Source organism: Capsella rubella, unplaced genomic scaffold, assembly GCF_000375325.1.
Source record: "Capsella rubella cultivar Monte Gargano unplaced genomic scaffold, Caprub1_0 scaffold_6, whole genome shotgun sequence".
NCBI classification, from domain to species: Eukaryota; Viridiplantae; Streptophyta; class Magnoliopsida; order Brassicales; family Brassicaceae; genus Capsella; species Capsella rubella.
Window position 1 is genome coordinate 1240833 of NW_006238918.1, and position 22913 is coordinate 1263745.

Consider the following 22913-nt stretch of genomic DNA (forward strand, 5'->3'; position numbering starts at 1 on the left):
TTTCCGGGATTTATTTATTTCTTAATCATTAAAGAATTGCTACTGTGTTTTGCTCAAATATGGATATGTTCTTTTTTTTTTTGTCATTTGATAATATTGATTAAATTAAAAGGGTATGTTCTTAGTTCTTATGTCACATTTTTACAAGTAACCATATATGAGAGAGATAAAAAATACATGACGTGGGATGAAAAGGATCTCGCCACGTGTTATAATCTAAGACCAGCTCCTCGCTTCCTTGAGACTCGCCTTCGCTTTGCTTTTTTTAAATATTAACAAAAGCGAAAAAGTAGACAAATTTTTAAATTAAAAATAGATTAATTCATTTCCAAAGAAAGCTTAAATTAAATTATTAATTACTGAGAAAAAGACAATTAAGGATTTGATTTTAAAAAAATTAATTAATTCCTTTTTTTTTCTTTCTTCCCTCTGTCTAATGGCTATTGCGCACCTTCTCTCTTCGAAAAAAAATCCAATCTTTTTTTTCTTTTCACACAATTAATAACTCACCGATAATTTTGTTTTCTCTTCTTCTTCATCGATCCTTTATTGAATTTTGATTGTGCAATTTCGTCATATAGGAGTTTGGTTCATCTTTACCTTCTTCTTATTGCTGCTATTCCTCATTGACGAAGAACACGAAGAGGTACGTCTCGCTAATCTCTGTTTCGTTTTTTGTTTTGTTGATGATTTGTTTCAATTGGAAGTGGAATTTGGGTTTTATTGTTCAATTCGGCTGATGAATTGCATCAATATCAGGTGAGGGATGAATTGGAGAACAATTGGGTGTGAAATTATGGATGTTGGGATTGTGTTTACCCTGGGATCTTCTCGGAGAATTATGGGAAGATGTGATGCGTGGTTTTAGGTTTTGAGCGTGTTGCTATGTTGTTTTGTTGACCGGAATTGACATAAAAGAAGAGATTTTTTTAGGTTTTTTTGTTTTGGGTTTCAATTGAAGCGTCGTGAGGATGACTAGTTTCCAGCCCCTGCAACAAAAATCAGAGTCCAGGGACGATGTTCGTACCGAGTTTGAGCGTGGTTTGGAGGAATTCATGCGTGGGCACTTGGACGAGTGTATCTCATTTGGTTCTTGTAGTTCTGTTCACAATCCAGAGGATGAGGATGAGGAGGGTGATCAGCTTGTGAGGAGGAGACGAAGGTCTGAACTTGAAGGTGACAATTTGGCTGAATCATCTGCTGCCCGAAGGCGTCAGTCTCAAATTTTGAGCCGATGGGCTGCAAGGCAGGCTCAGGAGATGATTACTACCATTGAGAGGAGGAACCGAGAGTCTGAGTTGATTGCATTGGCTGGTTTGCAAACGGTCTCTATGCTCGATTCCTCTTTCCTTAGGGAGTCTCAGTCTCCCTCTTCAAGGCGTCAGGGTGCTGCTAGTGAGAGGCCTAACACTCAGGCATCTGGAATTTTGCAGATGTGGAGGGAATTAGAAGATGAGCATGTGCTTAACAGGGCACGTGAAAGTGTGAGAGAAAGATTGAGGCAGCAACGGAGTGCTGAGTCTAATACTAATTTATCTAGCTCTACTGCACCAGAGAGTCAGGTGAGTGAAAACAATGGGGTTCTGAGAGACTCGAGTGAGAGTGAGAACGATTATGGATCCTGGTCGCTTGATCGAAATGAGCATGGGGATAATAATAATTTTTCCAGTAGGGAACAGTCTCCTGATCTTGGTGATAGTGAGAGAGAGAGAGTGAGGCATATTGTTCGTGGATGGATGGACAGTAGGACTAACGACCATTCATCTAATATAAGACAGAGAGATGATAACCATAGAGCAGAGTGGCTGGGTGATACTGAAAGGGAAAGAGTAAGGATTATAAGGGAGTGGATGCAAATGACTAGTCAGCAGAGAGGAGGATCCCGTGCAACAACGAGAGAAGATCAGAGATCTAATTCAGAAATTGATAGGAATCAAAGTCATGACACTGCACAAGCTGACAGGGTCCGTGTAGAAGAAGGGCAACCGCGTCATGTTCGTCAAAACTTGCGGAGAGTAAGAGGTAGGCAGGCGTTACTTGATTTGCTTACGAGGGCTGAAAGAGAGAGACAACGGGAACTTGAGGGCTTGTTGGAGCATCGTGCAGTGTCTGATTTTGCTCACCGCAACCGGATTCAGGTTAGTTTTTAAGCGACCAGATTCATTTTTGCTTCTTTGTAGGATATAAATGACACTTCTTTCTCCTATTCCTTTTCCATACACTTAGTATGACAAAATTTGTTATATTCTGAATAGAAATGCTAAACAAATAAGAATTTTTGGTGTTTGGAATTTGGATTAAGATATGGAAAAGTATTTGAAGGAGCGAGATATTTATCCTATGTCATACTAGGAATGGACAACAAAAGTCATATATTATCAGTATCTTAGCACCTTAGGCAATTGTAGACGATTTATAATGCCCTAAGATTTTCTGCAGTCGCTTCTTAGAGGAAGATTCTTGCGGAATGAGCCACCTGCAGTTCAAGAGAGAACAGCATCAATGGCTTCAAGGGAGCTTCTTCAGCTGAGAGAAAGACAAACTGTTTCTGGTTTGAGGTAAGAATTCCTTCCAATTCCATTTCAATTTTTATAACAATTTTCTCATACATTTTCTTGTCAGCCATAAGAATTTAACTCGATCATAATAATACAAATAGTCTACAAACCCGTAAAGGACTATACAAATGTGGATTTTGATATCCCTGCATCTCATCTTCTCTCCCCTGCTTTTTTTTTTCTTTTTGATTTTTTTTCTTGTGTTTGCATTTGTCTTTTCATATTATTAATATACAAGTACTTATTGGCATTCAGCTTGATTGCTAATAATAGTCCAACCCTCACTTTGATTCTGTCTCAGAGAAGGGTTCCATAACGGGAGGGAAAGTATTGTCCATGAACAGAGTAGCAACACTGATAGCAATAATTCCACAAATGCTCTTGCAATTGCTATCATCGCTGAGAATTCTCAGCGTATAACCGATGAGAATTCAACTTCTTCAGGACAAGGGAATAATAGTCCCGTATTGCATGATGACTCAGAAAGCAACCTATCAAATGCGGATAGAGACTGGGAAGAGGATACCAATCGAAGAAGGATCTGGCAGGAAGATGTCGCAGTAGATGAGAGGCTACATATGCAGCAAACAGATTTAACGCAATTAAATGGGTATGATAATACAGATACAAACCATGATGAAACATCGGTCAGCGACATGCACCGAGAAACCAGCGGATTTGCTGATGATGAATATCGCACACAAGAAGCCCATGGTGTATGGCATGAGGATAACTCTAGACAATCTGATGGGAACTGGCCTGAGACACAGTCAGAATCCCTAAGGAGTCGCCGTGTAGTACAATTGAGAAGACTAAATAGGTTCCATCCACCTGAGGATGACAATGTTTACAGCATGGAACTCAGGGAGCTGCTAAGCAGGTACAAAAAACATTTAATCACTTTTTATGAAAGTGGATTCGATTTCTTTCTTTATTACTTATTTTTATTTAGACTGATCATTTCTACCATCTTTTCTGTTTATAGGAGAAGTGTTTCTAATCTACTACATAGTGGTTTCCGTGAAAGTCTGGATCAACTGATACAATCATATGCTGAAAGAAGAGGGCACACTCATGTAGATTGGGATCTGCACAGTACCCTGCAAACAGCAATCCCAGATTCTCTAGACCGTGACACAGACCACCAAGTATTTGTACAGAATGATAACCAGCTTAATGGCATCAGTGGTCCACAACTGCTTCCAACTCCACCTGCGCCTCCGCCACAGCCAATATGGCATCAAGATTTGCACCACACTAGCTGGTCTCGTCACTCAATGCATCGATCTGAAATTGTAAGCCTTTTTATCAAGGGTTTTAGGCTCGAATCTTTAATCGATTAATTAAACATCTTAATGACATATCATAAGCTTGATTCAAAGGTATAATGTAGATGTTACTCTTCTTGCTTGCATTAGGAATGGGAGGTAATGAACGACCTAAGAGGAGATGTGGCAAGACTGCAGCAAGGAATGAGCCAGATGCAGAGGATGCTTGAAGCCTGCATGGATATGCAGTTAGAGCTGCAGCGTTCGGTTAGACAAGAGGTTTCTGCAGCCTTAAACCGATCTGTAGGTGACCAAGGTCCGTGCTTAATCTATCCAACAAACATTGTTTCTTATTTGGCCATCTTATGTATATAATATGTTAATTAAAAACGAGTTCTGCAACAGGTACAAGTCCGGAAACATCAGAGGATGGGTCAAGATGGAGCCATGTAAGGAAAGGGACTTGTTGCGTTTGCTGTGACAACCACATTGATGCTCTCTTGTATAGGTAACTTAACTGCTAGTAGCTCAAATCTTTGCTTCTCTCTCTCTCAAACTGAAAACTAAGGAATCCTTTGAACTTGCAGATGTGGGCACATGTGTACTTGCTCGAAATGTGCAAACGAGCTTATAAGGAACGGAGGGAAATGTCCGTTGTGTAGAGCACCTATCATCGAGGTAATCCGAGCCTACTCAATTTTATAAGCCTATAAAACACATTCGGAGAAAAAGACAATGAAAGAAGAGAAGGACCAGCATCAAGAAATGTGTTTTGGTTTTGGGGTTAATAATTATGTAGTTGTAGTATCTTATTCAAAATCCATATTTGATGTATATAGTCTAAAAATGAATTAACTAAAAAGAAGAAGAAACAAAAGGCTCTCTCATTGATCATAAATTCATAATACATGTCTAATTCGTACTTGACTGAGCCACATTTTTAGTTAAGCCAAGAATATAGAAACTCGGATACTTAACTTGTCAAATAACACCAAAGAGTAAGAACGTTAAGGTACAAAACGTGGGTACGTAGAATGAGGTGGTTCTACTACACTAGTACTTAAAATGTGTAGTGGACATGGCTCCTCTGTGGCCACAGTACCATACAATACTTTCTCTTTTAAGTGCTTGGGTCTAATAATTTTCAATTTATTTCAACATCTACCACATCCTTAACCTAATTTGGATAGGCTATTTAGTTACATATTCATTGCATCCAACTAGCGCAGCAGCTTCTTCTTGGCTCTACTGTATAACTTTGGTATATTTTCAACCCCATTTTATATATCAAAGTTATATAGTGCAGCAGCTTCTTCTTCTTTTCTCTCTTTCTGTATTTTGAACCATAATGTAATAATAACTCTAGTTCAGTGTATTTTAGTGAGCTAAATTGATAATATGGTTGAAAATAGATCTAGTATAATAATGTGTAGCAGAAATCACGATGGTATATTGTAGCATAAGAACCCGGCTAATTATTGTACCCCACTAGCCAACCTAAATTTATTAAAAAAATAACATTGTTGGTTGTATTGAATAATGTTTTGATATCATCATATATGCAGAGAGAGTAAGATATACTAACAATCATGGTGATTTTTACGGCGTGTATAAAAGTATTACAGTTTATTGCAGGTACTTTTACGCACGATCTATTTAAATATTACCGTATCAAACTAAAGATGACAATTAACAATTAAAAATACTCACTGTATAGTTTTTTAATCATCATCGATCGTGCTTACCCACCTTTATCCACATTTCATTTTTACAAGATCTCCATGGAAAAAATAAGTAAATCTACTATATTATAATTAAGATCATATCATCTAATCTGATATAAGATATGATTTTTTCTAATATTTATACAAGCATGATAATGCCATTAGTTAGTATTAGAACTGATGAAAGATTAGTTATGTATGTATATATTGCTAGACATTACACAAACCAAAAATCGAATAATTACGTATGGGTCTTCACTACCACTTCACTAAATTCAACAACCATTCAATTCTCTCCTCTGCATGCATACGTTTCTTTTCCGTAATATTGGTATTCAATGTTTAATTATGTTAGGTGATGTATATATTTCTCTACCTAATTTTCATTAGATTTAACATATTAAGCTGCATGCAAAACTATATATATATAGCTTTGTGTGAGTGTTTGGTTTTGTATTATTTTGTTTTTTTAAAACGGAATCTATCAGCAAATATTTATTTAATTTACATAAGCAAATATGTGCCATACGAATTTCCGAGTACGTGACGAATGGGCACCCGAAATGAATATTTAGATTAAATTGTTGTTTTTTTTCTTCTAACGAGACGTCATCCATAAACATTAAATTTCCAATAAATTACATTAATTTACAGATCCCAAAGCCGTATTTATCGCTCTCTATGTCGGTCCAAAATTGTCAGAGATCAACATGAATTTCCGATCACCCTTTTACTTTGATTATGTTACAATATTTAACTTTTAATATTATTATTAGCTTGCAAAATAAGCAACAATCTATTTTTATATTAGGGTTATTTATAACTTTATATAGTACCAAATATATAAAAAAGGAGTAATTATTTGAATGTAGTTGGATCAAGGCATCATTATCTTTCTCGTGGCTTCTTACACAAGCACACGTAAGACACGCAACCCTTTTTTTTTTTTTTGCTTACATATAAATCTCATCAAACCAAATCAAATCCACACCTAAACCGTTGATTACCACTTTTTTTTATAACCTGCTCCTTTTTTATTTTAACCTTTCTGACCTTTTTAGTTTCCTTAACTTAAAAAGATGATCTCATAACTAGGTTACTATCATCATCATGACTATGTTTATGTTAATATCAGATCGGGAAGCATAATTATGCGCAACATGGGTTTAACAACACATAATACCAAGTGTTATATCGTGGCCGACAGAAATAATTGCTTGCAAAGGCAAACTCGTTTTCTCTCTTTTTTTTTCTTTTTCTTTTCTTTTCAGTATTTTCAAATTGTTATCTCTTTAATTAATCTAATTACCATCATAACCCATGACACAGAATTTCATAAAACAACACTATTGGATCAATGCAAGAGATTCATGTATATATCCAATATCAAAAACAAAGTACACCAATCAGCTAATGATGAAACAAGTACTTTTTAACTGTGCACACTGTTAAAATTGGTATATAAAAAAGCTATAGCTTCATTTCATTTTTTTAACTAAAAGATGATATATATATATATATATACTTGTGCATGTACCACGTTGTAAATTTATTTTAAGTTTGTCAAATAAGTTACTGAAACAAATTTGCGTATTCAAAAGAGCTATAGGGATAGCAAAAATTTAGTAAAAAAAGAAACAAAAGATTCCATCGATCGATCGCACATGTATATTTATAGAGTGGGTCGACGTGTAAAGTTGATTAAAACACATTACATCAAATTTTAAAAAAATCGCAAATTAAAAAAAAAAAAAAGACTATTGGAAATTATGGAACCTTTAGTGAAATTTTCCAATAATTGATCATCTTTGCGAACAAGAACGGAAACTTCTCCGCCGCTTGGTGGTGGTGGATGAGGTCATCGTCGTCTGGTTGTAAACGGAGGAGAAGAAGCGCTCGATCTCATCTTTGTTGACAATGATCTCGTACTTAGACAATGACGTCATAAGCTTCCTCTTGCAAGATCTGACGCCGAGAGACGAAGGCGTCGAGGGTGGGCGGGGTTTCTGCGGCGGAGGAGGAGGAGTAGTGGCGGTGGTTGGAGGAATCTTGTGGTCGGAGGAAGTAGGAGTGGTGCAGCCGCCGCCGCCGCCGCAGTCATCATCATCATCTCTGTTGTTGGATCGGACGATCTTGATGGCTGGTGGGAACTTCAAGATTGGCAGATCTTGTATTAAATCAAGATCCATTCCTTTTTTTTCTTTTCTTTTGGTATATATAAAAAATATTAAATGTTCTTGAAGGGTTTTGTTTTAGTGTTTTTTGTGTTTTGGCGTGTGTGTGTGTGTGTGCGCCTGCTGAACAAATCTTCTTAGAGAAGTGGACTTGTAGGTTTCTCTTATTTATATGTGCTTCTGTCTTTACTTACATACCTTTTTTTTGTTGTTGTTGTATATGTGTATTTTCTATTTAATTATATTATAATTAAGCTAGCGATGGTCGTATGGTAGAAACAAATCCACTACTATCTGATCACTTGATCTCTTCTTTTACATTAATTTTGACAGATAAAACTAAGCCACATGCCAAGTTTAATCTGTTTATTAGTTAGTACTTTTACAGGAGTTTAGATTCTTTTAATTAATAATTTGTTTTCAGTTAATTTACTGTAATATATAATTCTGAAGGAGTAATAGAGGGAGATCAATAAAAAGTCACCTTTGAAAAATGAAGAAAAGAATAAAAAGAGGGTATATATTCACAGTTTTAGATTGAGAGTTACATCCACTAAAAAGAATAATCAACTCAAATAATTAATAGGGAGCCTATATACTGTATATAGAAGTAATTTTAACTTTCTCAAAAAAATTCAAAGAACTTCATATTTTTGGAAAAATCAAACATCAATGCGAATGTAGACTTTGTAAACAAACATATCTAATTTTACTTTTAGAAAATAATTTAAAGAAGAACTAAAATTATTTTTATATGCGATCGACTACTACAGACTAACATGCAAATTTGTAATTCGGTTAAAGTGGTAACATGCATATGTTTGGAAAATAATCAAAGCAGTAACATGCATATAAAGGTCAAGTACATATATAATAACTAATTTTAAAAAATATTTCATCAAAAAAAAGATTAGGCACATACATATAAATAAAAGGATACAAAAGTTAATTAGCTATCAAAGATGTAATTAATCTAAGATCTAAAACGTAGAGGTTGGTTAGAATTTATGTCGTGTACCGCTAAAAAGAAACTAGAGACATGTCATGTGTATAGACTTTTAGACTTTTTCTACATGCATGATGTATAAATTACGATCATGCATATATTTATATATATATATATATGTTGGTCAGATTTGATAAATATAATTTTACTACGATATGTGATATAATTGCCACGGTTTAAAATCACCCACTTTTTGTTTCTTTTTAAAAAATTACACAAAGATTCCCATACAGAAGAAAGTAGCATAAATTTAAATATAGTAACCAAGATTCCATCGGCATATATATCTTTTAATGATACTGTTTTGATTATGATATTCTAACTTCGTATCCGCACGACATCTACACGTTCGTTTTAATCATGGTTTTTTATATATTTATATATACAATATGCCTTATAACTATAGACTCTTCATACATAATACATATATATATATATATATGAATAAATTATATAGTTGAAACTGAATCTAGATCAGTTCAGCATATACATGATGTATGAGTACTGTATACAGACTTGGTTTACAAAGGTAGTGTGCAGAGAATCTAAACATCGAAAGAATTGCCACGTGTCGAGTTTTGGGGGAGGCATGTAGTGTGATGTATGTAGTAGTAGCCTAATAGGGTATAGATCTCTTGTGGATGCGACTCTGGCAAATATCAGACAGTGAAAAAATCCCCCCAAAAAACCAAAAAAAAAAAAAGAAGAAACTGAGAGGTACAGATAAAAGAAGAAACAATCTCTGTGATCTTTCTCAGTTGTTTCTCAATCTCTCACTGTCTTCTTTTTCTTTTTAATCTTTTTTCTCAAAAAAATTTACTTTCTAATTTTTTAACACGAGTAACAACAATAATGTATATGTGTATTATTACTAAGTGAAAAGAAATGCGTGGACAATTTTTTTTTGTTTCTGGACCACTTTTCTTTATTCGATCGATCTTTTTTGAACAACTTTAGTTGTTGTCAACAAAAAAAACGTTTGTTGTTACTCTCTAAGAGAGTTCCTACTTTGAAAAATTTCGTAAGTCTCTTGTTGGAAATTTGAACCATTTATTTTTGGTATCTTTATAGCTGCAGTCTTGGTTTACACTAATGCTTATTAACTGAGAGGGCCAGTTTTGACAAGAATTTCAAACATGATGATATTCAAGTTTTTGCGCACGAGATCGTAGATCTATCTATATATATATATATATGAACAAAAACCTAGGTACGTAGAACTACTCTCTCGAAGTCTCGATCGATATAAACAAGAATAGAGAGATGCATAAAATCCTCATTGTATTAATAATATACATATTTACGTGGTTGACATTATTACAGTTTATCCTATTCTTATACGTGATTGAGTTAGTAGTATGTATTAGTTTTTAAAATAATTTATTTGTTGTAAAGTACGATGGAGACAAGAGAAGTAAGTAAAACGTAACGTGCATATGCATGTCTCCTCCCTAATAATGTATTTATTATATCCTTATAATTAATAATACCAAGCTATATGTATATATTCCATAGGTAATATTTCGACAAATACTATTTGTTTATTATGTAACCGATCGATCATCGATTCCAAGTGGATAATGACCATCATGGTTCTCTCTTGGATGTTTATGTTTCATATCCGAGATTGTCTCTTATATCAATATCCAAACCTATATATACTATACACACGACAAAAAGAAGAAAAAGTGAAATCGACATATAAAAATACCATTTCAATCAAACAGTCTATAATATATATAATAAAATGCCTATGTCTATCCAATATGCTAGCTAATAAGAAAGCTGAATTTTACTATTCTTAAAAAAATCATAGTATACATGCATGAGTTTTTTTCTTTCTACGATTCTATAGATAAATCTTACGAAGTAGTTTTCACTGCATGTACTTTATCATAGGATACCAAAAAAAAGATAGCGAGAAGTCGGAGTGATTGGGAAAATTAGAGAGCAAGGAGTAGACATATAGTCTATTAGCTTAAATGGTAACCAAACCAGTTTGGAGGAAAAAATTTGAATAAAGTATTTGGGACCATAATTTATAAAAAGAATTAGGAAACCAAACCCCATCAACTTTTCTTGATTCTTTCCTTTTGTCCCCATACCATTTAAGTTTGCGAAGTCGTTACGTTACTATTCGGATTGATCCAATTGACGATTAATAAATGTTTAGCTCTTTTGGTCAGTTTTGATGTGGACATGCAAATTGAAAGGGAAGCTTTGCACGGTTTTTGCTTTTCCTTCCAAAGCTTTTATTTTTTTTTATTTTTTTGTAGTATTGATTGGTCCATAGCTCTCTATATATATATATAATATATGTTTTAGTTAGTAGAAGAAGATTGCAAAACAAAGTAAAAGAGTTTGTTGAAGCGTCGTTCGATCGAGCCCCCCAAAATTGCATGTGAATCCATCCATCTGTCTTCGAACACCTTTGTCTACATTATTGAGATCGATAGGGTTTTAGAGATATATAGATAAGTTAGGTACTGAGCTTTTAGTGATGATTTTTATTTTATTTTTTGTCGAGGGGTTCCACTAGCTAGATTGATTGATTCTCCATGAAAATTAAACACGAGGTGCTGAATCTGCCTGCTCTCAGGACGGTCGTTGGCATTGTTGGTCTTGGGTCTTGTCATCTTCATCGTTTTATTTGTACGCTTTAATTCTTTCTCTTTTCCAATGTCCCATCTATTTTATCTATAAATTTATTCATTATGACTAAAAAAAAAAAAAAAGTAGTGACTTGTTTCTTTTTGCAATGTGCGATTGTAAAATCACATATTTTGAATATCAAAACTCCATGTTTTGTTTTCATTTATGATCTCGAATACTTGAGAGACTGACTGCCTCTGGTCTGGTTGAGAGACCAGGTTGGTCGAGTTATGATGATGATCATAAAGTTGAATGAAATTATGCAACATCAACATCAACATCAAAATTGCCTTTTCTTTTCTTTTTTTATTACGAAACCAATGAGATTGTAATGTATATACAAAAAACCATGAAATATACGAAAATTAAAACCTAAATCAGTGGCTAAAGAACGTGCATGCTTTTGTTTCTTACTGAGTTCAAATATTTAAGCCAAAAAACAAAAAAAAGAGAGAGAGAGTTGCGAAGGAAACCTTTACTTTAATGGTGAAGAATAAATCCTAAATCTACAAACTCTCCTATTTTCTGCAGAAAATGGCAAGAGTGTATCTTTGCTTTCGATAATCTCAGTGTGAGCCTCATGTGTTTTGCTTCCCCCTGTCAAAAAAAAAGAATCAACTTTCGTCGAGACTGAGCTCAAGTTAATCAGTTCGCTCTAAGCTCTCTTGTCCCGGGTTTAGTTAGCACGCAAACAGATCTCTGTTTTTATCCTCCGAGTGATTTCTGCTTGTAGCCATTTTTTATCCTATCGTAAAGTTTCTCCTTAGTTTTACGCTTCTTGTCCATCTTCAATCGGTATCTTTCTTCACGTTCTCTCTCATAAACGCCTTTCCAGTGTACTTCTCCGGTTAATGGCCATAACCATCTTTCCCTTGGATGGTCTTTATCATCTGCTGCTTCTGCTAAGTCTTCGTCCATGCTTTTCAGTAAAGTGAAGTTAAAGTACTTGGCCCACAACAAACCTTTTCGTTGTGGTAATGGATGTTGTTCCTCCAGTGAGCCATCTCTTGGGTTTATGTAAACCATCTTTCTCCCGCTGTGATATGCCCAGACATTAACCAACAGTTCCAGAATCCGGCAGTAACAATGCTTTCTCTACTTACATAACAATTAACAATCAGAAATTTGTCAATATCCGAGAACAAAGTCAAGAAGCAAGAAACTGGCATTTTTACCTCGAGTATCGATGAAGCCAATGAACAACTTTTGGAGTCGTTAGTATTGTTGTGCAGTGCATCTAGAGATTCCGAGAACATCCTGTGATTGTGGTACTGGGGTGGTGAGTTTGGGGAAAAATGGTAGATGTTTTAGAGGATATGTGGGGATAATATTTACCTTGAGAACATGACAAACTCGAGGAAAGACGGAGTTGGCATCACCCAATTGTGGAGAGAAGACCAGCGATGACCATCTTCAGGCATGGGAGGAAGCGCTTCAATGTGTTCTGGTAACCCATACATATGCCGGAATGTATCTTCAAAAGTGGTTCTGCATCAATTTAAAACACGAGAAACCGATGTGAGCTCAGTCATCCGAATATCAATATACAAATAAATCAACGAGAAGTGAATTTGCATAACAAGAAATCGCCATTATCAGCAGAAATTTTGGTTAGTTTATGTAGGGTATATGTCATGTAAAGATATTGATTTGTTCAATATTATGCAACTGTATATTTTCCTCGCCACTATCAGCCTAAATTATGTAACAGTTAAAGGAGGGATACCTGCAGTTTCCTTGGTTAAGGATATCACACATAGACCAGAATGTAAGCGCATTTTTACTTTCATACAAGTCACCATCAATGTCTAATCTTGTCCAGAAGTAAACAATCTCCCCCTTCGTTTCTTGTTTTATAATGTTTTCCAGGGACTCTTCAGCTTTAGATGATAACGAGACCTGTACCCAGAACAAAAGTGTCATCAATCAGTGTCGAACAATGGATCTAGTTATGTAAAGCTGGATATGTGCCTTTTCAAAAATTAAGCCTTCAAGTAATTCAAATAGAGTGATACCTATAAACTTCAACTTTGTAAATTAGTTATCAACAACACTACTTTAAAGAACTACCTTCCTACCAGCAGCACGCCATGACTGAAATCCTATCCATGGTCTCATGTGAATGCTATCAACTTTATTTGCGACAGAAAACATTCCTCCAATTTCACAAAGGATATCTCGATAATAGGTATCATTTAGTAGAGGTAATCGGTCTGCTGCAACTACGTCGTCTGAGCTTAGCCTTCGATCTTTGCTGGACTAAAGTGAAGATATGACCAAATATCAAAACCAACAATATTATTAAGCACAAGGTTAATCTTTATACTTTATGTAGATTTGATAACTATCGGTTGAAAAATCACAAACCAATAGAGAAACTTACCAGACTCAAACCACGGTACAAAGAGCCATGATGAAGAAAGGGCCAAGCCCCAGCTCCATCGTAAATCTCATAAATACATAAAGGCTGGCCAGTTCGTTCCAGCTCTCCTTCATCCCGTTCATTCACTTCAAATTTAAGCTTCTCCGATTTGCGTGCATTCCGGTACATCTCCTCCCAATCCTCAACATCTCTTTCCATTCTGTCCTCTAGCTACATATCAGACAAAGAAGAAATAATGCGATATAACAGACCAATGCAGCTCAACAAGACTCGCAGTAAAATGACTAGGGAGAACCTAAAAATATGTCTGATGGCAGCAAAATTTGATACCTCCTCAGATTCTACTTTCTCGTACTCTTCAGTTCCCTCAATCTCTTCAAGAACATCCCAGTCTAATTTGGAAGGAAGCTCATCGGAAACAAATAGGGTATTATTGTCAAGAGGGTTTGTTGACTCAATAACACCCATGAACTTCTCTTCGACTTGGAATATAATTCCAGATTTTCCAATAGAATCAGAAGTGGAGTCCTGGATGAAGCTTTCTGGCTGCTCTATTTCATTCCTGAAGAGACTCCACTCCCATGCTGCCACTTGAAGTTGAGAAATAGAACCTGGCAAGAAAGTATCAGATGGAAAATGGAGTACGTTCTCCAAAAGCCGAGCATAACCACTTATGCATTCTGTTGCCATCAAGTTCTTAGTTAAGAGTCTTCCTGAAGAAGCAATTGTTTGAGCAAAATTAGAGAGCCTTCCATCTGATATCAAAGGTGAAAAAGCCTTCAACAATGCATCAGGATCGTTTCTTCGAAAAAATATTCCATGAACTTCATCAACCATCTGCAGTTAAAGGTCCGCAAATAAGCAAACAACATATTTGGCAATGCTGACAATTAGGGAATTATTGTCGTTCAGTGTACTCACATATTTTTTCATGACAGGAAAGTCAGGTGTTATGATTGGGATGCCAAAGCTCATAGCTCGCACAATTAATGGAGGAAAATTTTGTTCCTCTTGGGACGAAGCATAAACAAGAATATCAGCCATCAGTAGAACTCTATTGACATCCTCGTTCAAACCAAAATGTCGAACAGTACCCTCGGTCAATCCGAGCCTCGACGCAACCCCCTGCATTTATGTATCAACACACAATTATGTGCTTAGTATACAATCTCAACCAATACCAATCACACACAGCCGAATCAATCATCCAAGAAAATTCTATCCCTGACAAAATATAATGTGTTTTTAGTAGCACAGGACCAATGAGCATGTGTGAATTGCATTTCCTAATCATCTAGGACGGATAAGATATGGTTAAAGCCTAACAAAAAGTTTCTTACCTGTACAGCATCACTCTGTCCATTGGTAGAATTACCATATAGAAAAACAAACTTAAAGGAACTGCTGGTATCTTTTCTCCTCCCATATCGTGTTAAAAGTGGTCCCAACATGTGCATTGCCACGGCATTATCCCAGGAAAGCTCATCATAAAAGAAGGAGCTACCAAGCACCAAGATGATCATGTCATCCTCGCCAAATTCGTTAATCTCCCTTAGTTTTTGTTTTGTATGGGTTTCACTGTAGCTTTCAGCAGCCCAAACATCAACTACAGATTCCGGAATCACAATGAAGTTCCCATCATCAAGAACGCTATGCAACATCTGAACAAATAGGAAGATCTTAGGCCTTAAGCGAATACAAAACACACACTTTGGTACACTTGTAGTGGTAATGTAAGTTTATTGCGGAGAGAAATCTACCGGCAGGGTGAACTGTGGAAAGACAACCACATCTGCTCTCGCAAAAGCACTTCTCCAGTGGGAGATAAGAGAATTCTGGCCCATCCGTTGGTAAACAGGCAGCCGATTTGCGAGAATATCTTCGTGAACAATCCATACAAGTGGTACTGAACGAAATGGCTCCTGCATAAGGCTGCATATATACATATAACTTTATCATCCTAGAATCTTAACCACAGAAGTAACAGTCAAAATTCTGAGAAGCCCGACAGCTTGCTACTTTTTCACATCTTAGGCAGCAAATACAAAAGGTCACTCTGATGATAGCAGGAAGCTAATCAAACTTAATTTACCCACCTTGAAATCGCTTCTTTTGCTCCAAGCGAATCAGCAATAACACCTTCAAAACTGCAGAAGATGAATTACTGTAAATTTATCCAGGTGGAGTGGAGAAACAAAAAATATTTAATAAAGCAACCGAGAATCATCTGCCAAGAAATCTAATTTGAAAATATGGCCAGGAAATAACAAGAAAGTTTTTAAAGAATTATAGGACTCATACATTGTCCAATCAGTGTGCCCCAACTGCCCTGAAACCAAAACTTTGACATGGCCAGCTAGCTGTTCCCACAATGAGCGTGCTTCACCATTCTCTATGGCAAAAACCTGACAACTTTTAAGGTCACAAGCTTTTCTAAGAGATGCAGGAAATAAAACACATATACACTTGTATCCACACTTCACTGCGTATTTTTGGTGGATTAACAAATTAGACTGCTTTTTACCATAAATAAGAGAGAATAAAAAATCTTCAACATGAATGCTAGAGCGGCAAGCATAAAATGCCATAAAGTTTCACCTTAAACACATAACCCAGTTTTTGAAGATTCTTCATAACTGTGACCAACATTAATGTTCGGGGATCTTTCTTCATGTTCCCTAGTACCTGCCATTCATAATATATACAACCGATGAATGAACAGAAAGTGCATGGAGACAGAGACAGAAAGGATGATATGAGATCGAAGAGAGAAAAAATAAGAGTGTTGATATACATCACAACGGTAATTTTCCAAAGCTAATGTGGACATGGCTCCTATTAGACTGAAACGACTGGTTGACAATGCAAGTAACTGCAAAATAACCGTGAACACCCCCACTTTCAAGTTCAAGAATAATGTGCCAGCAGACTCCTTGACGCCTCTACGAAGTAAATTAGGTTCAATTCCATGCCAATTCCCCAAGGTGCAGCATCTAACTGAAGCACATAGCAGTTTCCCATGAGCCTGTATATGCCTAGTCAGGGCGTGTAGGATTGCTAACTACTATATTTTGTCTCCATTGGCTCAGACTCAGCACAAAAATTTAGATCTTGATCCCATAAAGTCTTACTGACTTATTCAATCTTGCTGGTGGTTATCTACTTTAGCTATGATGAGAAAAGAATATAAAACAGGGTCCACATCAAAATTTTCTAAAAGGAGATCTCTTTCCCAGGGAATCTTGGCCAAGAGCTCTTCCAAAAGAAAACCTTTCCTAAAGTCTATTGGCAATGACCCAGCACTACTTGGAAGCTCCTCTATTAAACATGATGAACAATGTTGCGTTTCCACAATCAAAACCTCCGAACCCAAGTGCTAAAGATAGAAGCATCTACGATATATATCACTAGCTGTAAGAGGAGAAAGAAACCAACAGGATCTGTCTCACAGTGAGCACTAGTCTACGAGTAACTCAAGTGGATCTAGCACTTAAAAGAAGAAAGAAGGTCTAATTCATGCATATATTGAAAAAGGTATATAAGAGAACTCACGAGAGCCAGCCTTGGCGGACGAACACCGATCCTAACCGCAGAACGCAAGGGATCAAGCCCTTGACCTTCAATCAACGTCCTGGAAATTCCAACAGGCACATACTTCAACGTACTCCCCAATCCAATTCGACTTCCCACCATCCCTCCTTTAACATTCCCTTGCCAAGTAATCGAATTCTGAAGCAAAAGCGAAGACATAACGAAGGCACAAACGGTGAAGGCGACGAGAAAGTAGAGGAGACAGGAACCACGAGGGTTAAGCAACGAAATCAAGCCCTTGCGATTCAAGGATCGGCCAATGTGATGAGGTCGGCTACGCAGAGAAGGCCGATCCAAACCAGAGTGAGATCGATCTCGCCTATCGCTGGAATTCCGCTTAAGACGGAGTCGATCTCGAACGGAATGGAAAGATAACTCTCCGTTACCGGGGAGGTTGTGATTACTACCGTCTCTCCCGGCGCCGCCATTGTCATCGATCTCGAGCGAGAGAGAGTTTCTCACCATGGAGAAAGCTGCAGCTTCACTGGTTTTGTTTCAAAAGGAAGAAGAAGCTTCTATTTCTATTTCTATCACTCTCTCTCTCTCTCTCTCTCTCTCTATGTTTCAGGTGCCACAAAACTTCACCATGAGAGAGAGATTCAGATTGAGAATTCAATTTTTTTTTTGGTGTACTTTTGATTTTGAGTTTTGCGAATCTGTTAAGCGGAGACAGTGGTGCTGTGTGTATGTGTGTGAAAGAGAAGAGGGACAGAGAGAGAGAGATTGAACCATCTTTTTATTTTAATTTCTGAAGTTTTTTTTTTAAAAAGATTATTAAATAATGTGTGTAATTATGTTAGGACGGTGACAAGAATAGTTTCGTTTCGTCAAAAGATGATCTAGAGAGAGATTTAACGCGTTTTATCAACTATTATTCACACACAAACAAGTCCAACTTGCTTTTTCTCTTGAGCAGTACTAATTAGTGATAATCAAATCTCTTTTTGTAAATCTCTATCTAATTATGTCACTTTTGTTTTATTTTTAGGTTAGATATGCAATAAATATCGTAACACATGAGTCTGCTCTTAAGCATCTTTACCAAGTTTTAAGAACTAACACGAGTCGTATGTTTGTTGTGACTTGTGTGTACCGTATCAGAATTCTACTTTTACTCGTTAGAAAAAAATTATCAGTATCTAAATGAAAAATGTTTATATCTTATAATTTCTCGTTTTTTCACAACACTATACGCTCTTATGGCTTTTAATCTCCCTTCTGCCATATGATATTGTATTAAACTACGTGAATCATTGAATCTTCTAACGTGTCCGTTGATCACAAAACAATCAAAAATTAAATGAAACAAAAAAAATATATAGTAAACTAATACTACGTATTACTACTTATCAGATGCTTAAGAAATGAGCAATCAGCTAAGAAGATTATAGCTTTATAAATTTATAAAACCGACGCAAATAAAAGCACTCTGCATCCTGCAAGTGAATTAAATGTCATCTGGACTGCTTTAAAAAAAAAATAAAAAAAATGGACTTTTATAATTGAATGCATGCATATATAAATGGTTACATCCAACTTTCTTCAAACTTAGAATGTAAAGAAGAAACAATTCCATAATCAAAACGATAATAATATACGTGCGTTTTTAAGAAGAAGCCTAAAATTAAAGATGTGTAGATAAAAGTTGAAGCTGCCAATGTCTTTTTCATGGAAAGAATGAATGGAGCCATGGAGGTTGTGCGACAAGACATCCTAATCCAGAGCTTTCGTTTTCCATAATAGTTACTGTACCTTTGTCTATCGTTTCTGTGTGAGGGTCCATAATTATTAAGTTTCTTATATAAAAATCACATGATTTTGTACTACTTTTCTTTTACTTTTGTTAGATACTGTATTATCTAATCTTCTCATCCGTGCAATTATTTTGAGATATGCCAATACTTTTCAGTTTTCACGTTTACATGTGTGTATTCACATACAATCTACGTCCAACATGTTATTCGCGATCGAGTGGTCGTATTATGTATCATTTGGATAGAGTAATTTTTGTTACTTGCAAGTTGCAAGGTGGGTGGGGTTTGTAGTGTCCATTTGTACCGTTAAGATTATACATTATATATTGATCATTATTATCTTATTTGTGTCTTGTTTCGAATTCACAACCTCCAATATCGCCAATACATATTACAGATTTTTCCTGAAATTTCATAGATTTAGAACATCTGGTTTTAAAACCAAACTTTCATTCAAGTGTTAGTAGTCAATTTGTCATGAATGTTTATATTTTAAGCTTAAAATTTCATCCAAGTGTTGGATAATCAATTTGTTAAAAATCGACAAGTGGTAAATTTTATATTTTAAGCTTAAAATTTCATTCAAGTGTTGGATAATCAATATGTTAAAAACCGACAAGTCTTAGAATTACTGTTAGTTCTTCTACCTTTGGTAAACGAGATAATCTAAAAAACCGTTTTAATTTTTAAAGAAAAAAAAAAGTCAAGTCCCACTATTTAAAATATTTTAGTATTTGAACTTATGTGACATATTACTTGATATATTCAATTAAAAAAAACTGCGTTGTTTAAAATTTTGAGAGAATAATTACAAAATAAAAATCAGAGCATACTAGGTTACAAATAAATAAACAGATCCACCGCAATAATAACTAGTGTCGGATTTAACAATAATCCCAAAAAAAACGCAAGTACGAAACTGTAAATACTAAATAGTAAAAAGCACATACCCGAATAAGCGCATGCTCATTGGTCATTTCCCACCACTAGGTTAGTACAAAACTGAACCAACTGTCCCAATGTGAGTCAGATTTTTTGTATTCAAGTTGATCAATGAGAAAGCGACACCTGACAGATTACGTTTGTCTGTCCAACTTAACACCCAAACAAAGAACATCTATACAAAAAAAAAAAAATGTCTTATCTTTTTATTCACAAGATTCTCTTCTTCTCCCACCTCTCCAACCTCAACTCTCGGAGCTTTAGCTCCCTCCGTCCATGGCAGCAAACTTACCTCTATCTCCGATTACCCATCATTTCTGCCTGAGGTCTGGCTTCGGGTCCAGGGCTTTGACGACGCACCGGTTCTGTTCGCCGAGCTTTTTGATTTCTTCTCCTTGTTTCATCGGCTTGACCGGGTTGGGCTCGGCTAGTCAGTTACGTGCTCGTCGTTCTCTGATCTCTTCTGCTGTTGCGACGAATTCGATGTTGCATGATGTCGGAGCCACCGTGGCAGTTCTCGGTGGAGCATACGCGCTCGTCGTAAGCTTCGAGAGTCTCACCAAGCGAAACGTCATTCAACAGGTAAGTCACTTAATCCATCTTAATTAGTTATCCAGAAATTTTCTCCGATTATAATGGTTCGAATCCACCACTATATGTTACTGCTGGCTATATATTTTGCTTGTTGAGTGAAGTTTTCTCAAGTTGTGTTTGGAGTAGTACTACTAATTAGGAACAAGGATGAGCCTAGTAAAATAATTTGGCTGTAATAAGTCTTTTAGTTTTGAATATGAGGTAGCTAAAGCAGTCAAGAGCTGTATAAAGTTCGTACCAATGAGAAGAAACCATAACTTTGTTTCTCTCTATTCACTTTTGTCATAAATTTCTGTTGGTGGAACAGAGTTTGAGCAGGAAGCTTGTGCATATACTCTCAGGTCTGCTTTTCGTACTGGCGTGGCCAATCTTCAGGTATTGCTTTGATTTCTCTCTCTATGTCACTAAATCTCTATAACCTTTACAACTAGCAGCATTTTGATTTCCTTTTCGTCATCTTTAAGTTTAGCGGATCGAGCGAGGCTCGATACTTCGCTGCTTTTGTTCCGTTAGTGAATGGCTTAAGGCTTGTTATTAACGGACTGTCCCTTTCCCCAAATTCTACGCTAATCAAATCCGTCACAAGAGAAGGGAGACCAGAGTAAGCTTTTCTTATATATATTGTGTGTTCACCAACTCTTCATAATTATTACAGCAATCTGATGACTCACCATTGCTATATTGTTTTCAAAACCAACACAGAGAGTTGCTTAAAGGTCCGTTGTTCTACGTTCTAGCTCTTCTTATCTCTGTAGTATTCTTCTGGAGAGATTCTCCTATTGGTATGATGTCATTAGCGATGATGTGTGGTGGCGATGGTAAATGTTCTTACCTATTCATTCTCCTTACATGTATGGGTTGATCGAAAGAAAGAGTCTAAGTGCAAACATGATCAAAACGTCTTTGTAGGAATAGCTGATATCATGGGACGTAAGTATGGGTCAGTGAAGATACCTTACAACCCAAGAAAAAGCTGGGCAGGAAGCATCTCCATGTTCATATTCGGCTTCTCCATCTCCATCGGGTAACCAAAACCCCACAAATTAATCATCAACGAACAAACTCTTAAGTAAGAACTGAGATTATATTTTACAACTGCTTTTGTCATATATGCAGATTACTTTACTATTACTCGAGCCTTGGGTACCTTGACATGAACTGGGGAACGACCTTCCAGAGAGTCGCAATTGTCTCAATGGTGGCCACGGTGGTCGAGTCTCTACCCATCACCGATCAATTAGACGACAACGTTTCGGTTCCTCTGGCTACTATTTTAGCTGCTTATTTAAGTTTCGGAAATTAGGTTAATTAGTCCCTCAGAAATATATAAATGGATCCACAATGCTAAAAGCCCACAAGTTGTATATATGCATGTTACCTCAGCCATTTACAACACGATTCAAAGATTCATCATAACTAATCTGGTTTTGGGTTAGGAGTGTTAGATGCATACATACGCCCAATTGAAGTAGAAGAACATTCAGTATGATGATGTTTTGAAAACATGATTTTAGAAACTTGCAGGATTGATGTGAAACATAGGGGTCTATACATATATCAATGTAATAATATATCCCAAGAAAAAGATCATACACCTAACAACAACTATTACGACTTTGTGAGTCATGAGAGCTAAGCATTGATATTGCATGGTTGACGATTTCCGAGATGTTTTTTCGGATGTTTTCAGTAAAAATGAAAATCAAAAATAAATACTAGAATACAAATACAGTATTAAGAAACTTCTCTACTGAAACCCAAAATGCACAACTGAGAAAAAACCTGCGTTTGAATGATTTTGTTGTTACCTAATAATTGAGTAATTATGTAATTCGTGATAATTGATATGATGGAATGATCCATGATTCAAGTTTCTTCTGAAAATAGACCAATATATCGGGTAGATCTGAATCAAATTCAAAATTTTATGTTTCCATGTTGGAACATAATATACCATAAAGGGAAAATTATTCACCTTAATAGAAGAAACTCAGTCATTGACAGATACGTAAAAATTCTGACATAAAGAATTAAATGCATATCTCTCACATAGTATCCAATGTAATATTTTACTGGGAGAATAATTAACTTCGGTAAAAGACATAAAGAATTAAACCGGACACATTCTGACGTAACCCGAAGCGGCCGGTTCTGGTTTTCACGCGTGTAGCGGCAGGTTTACACGTGTCACTCAGGAAAGCAAATCAAAGGGGGTGTTTTGGTAAATTCGGCAGACATGCCAAGTAACGTTTTCGCTTCTTCTGCAT

The 22913-nt window shown here is 36.1% G+C and overlaps 4 protein-coding genes across 4 annotated transcripts; 2 read left to right on the forward strand and 2 right to left on the reverse strand.

Annotated features, from left to right (window-relative positions):
- Positions 1–469: 469 nt before the first annotated feature.
- LOC17881532 lies at positions 470–4726 on the forward strand. The gene is made up of 8 exons (XM_023781187.1): positions 470–646; positions 760–2138; positions 2440–2558; positions 2860–3438; positions 3544–3853; positions 3977–4142; positions 4232–4334; positions 4414–4726. The coding sequence occupies exons 2-8, from the start codon at positions 972–974 to the stop codon at positions 4529–4531; spliced, it is 2562 nt and encodes an 853-aa protein (XP_023636955.1). The 5' UTR covers positions 470–646; positions 760–971; the 3' UTR covers positions 4532–4726.
- A 2415-nt stretch (positions 4727–7141) lies between these two features.
- LOC17882611 (cyclin-dependent protein kinase inhibitor SIM) lies at positions 7142–7950 on the reverse strand. Its single transcript, XM_006286583.2, has one exon. The coding sequence runs from the start codon at positions 7737–7739 to the stop codon at positions 7353–7355; it is 387 nt and encodes a 128-aa protein (XP_006286645.1). The 5' UTR covers positions 7740–7950; the 3' UTR covers positions 7142–7352.
- A 3706-nt stretch (positions 7951–11656) lies between these two features.
- On the reverse strand, positions 11657–18084 carry LOC17884238. The gene is made up of 14 exons (XM_006286903.2): positions 17318–18084; positions 16364–16450; positions 16067–16170; positions 15862–15912; positions 15526–15697; positions 15106–15426; positions 14687–14890; positions 14096–14602; positions 13766–13975; positions 13453–13641; positions 13109–13281; positions 12718–12870; positions 12558–12639; positions 11657–12477 (listed from the first exon to the last, which is right to left on the reverse strand). The coding sequence occupies exons 1-14, from the start codon at positions 17819–17821 to the stop codon at positions 12088–12090; spliced, it is 3147 nt and encodes a 1048-aa protein (XP_006286965.1). The 5' UTR covers positions 17822–18084; the 3' UTR covers positions 11657–12087.
- A 2185-nt stretch (positions 18085–20269) lies between these two features.
- LOC17881195 (phytol kinase 1, chloroplastic) lies at positions 20270–22090 on the forward strand. Its single transcript, XM_006288234.2, has 6 exons — positions 20270–20634; positions 20954–21021; positions 21116–21247; positions 21349–21464; positions 21556–21670; positions 21763–22090. The coding sequence occupies exons 1-6, from the start codon at positions 20329–20331 to the stop codon at positions 21947–21949; spliced, it is 924 nt and encodes a 307-aa protein (XP_006288296.1). The 5' UTR covers positions 20270–20328; the 3' UTR covers positions 21950–22090.
- Positions 22091–22913: the final 823 nt, after the last annotated feature.

Bases quoted from the DNA above. Each gene is read 5' to 3' on its own strand.
- LOC17881532 (XM_023781187.1), top strand. From the start codon at position 972: ATGACTAGTTTCCAGCCCCTGCAACAAAAATCAGAGTCCAGGGACGAT. The intron at 2,139-2,439 runs GTTAGTTTTTAA...GATTTTCTGCAG, and splicing joins CTCACCGCAACCGGATTCAG to TCGCTTCTTAGAGGAAGATT. The intron at 4,143-4,231 runs GTCCGTGCTTAA...GTTCTGCAACAG, and splicing joins CCGATCTGTAGGTGACCAAG to GTACAAGTCCGGAAACATCA.
- LOC17882611 (XM_006286583.2), bottom strand. From the start codon at position 7,739: ATGGATCTTGATTTAATACAAGATCTGCCAATCTTGAAGTTCCCACCA.
- LOC17884238 (XM_006286903.2), bottom strand. From the start codon at position 17,821: ATGGTGAGAAACTCTCTCTCGCTCGAGATCGATGACAATGGCGGCGCC. The intron at 15,427-15,525 runs GTAGATTTCTCT...CTATTTGTTCAG, and splicing joins TTCCACAGTTCACCCTGCCG to ATGTTGCATAGCGTTCTTGA. The intron at 12,871-13,108 runs GTATCCCTCCTT...AAATTGATGCAG, and splicing joins CTTAACCAAGGAAACTGCAG to AACCACTTTTGAAGATACAT.
- LOC17881195 (XM_006288234.2), top strand. From the start codon at position 20,329: ATGGCAGCAAACTTACCTCTATCTCCGATTACCCATCATTTCTGCCTG. The intron at 21,022-21,115 runs GTATTGCTTTGA...CTTTAAGTTTAG, and splicing joins CTGGCGTGGCCAATCTTCAG to CGGATCGAGCGAGGCTCGAT. The intron at 21,248-21,348 runs GTAAGCTTTTCT...AAACCAACACAG, and splicing joins ACAAGAGAAGGGAGACCAGA to AGAGTTGCTTAAAGGTCCGT.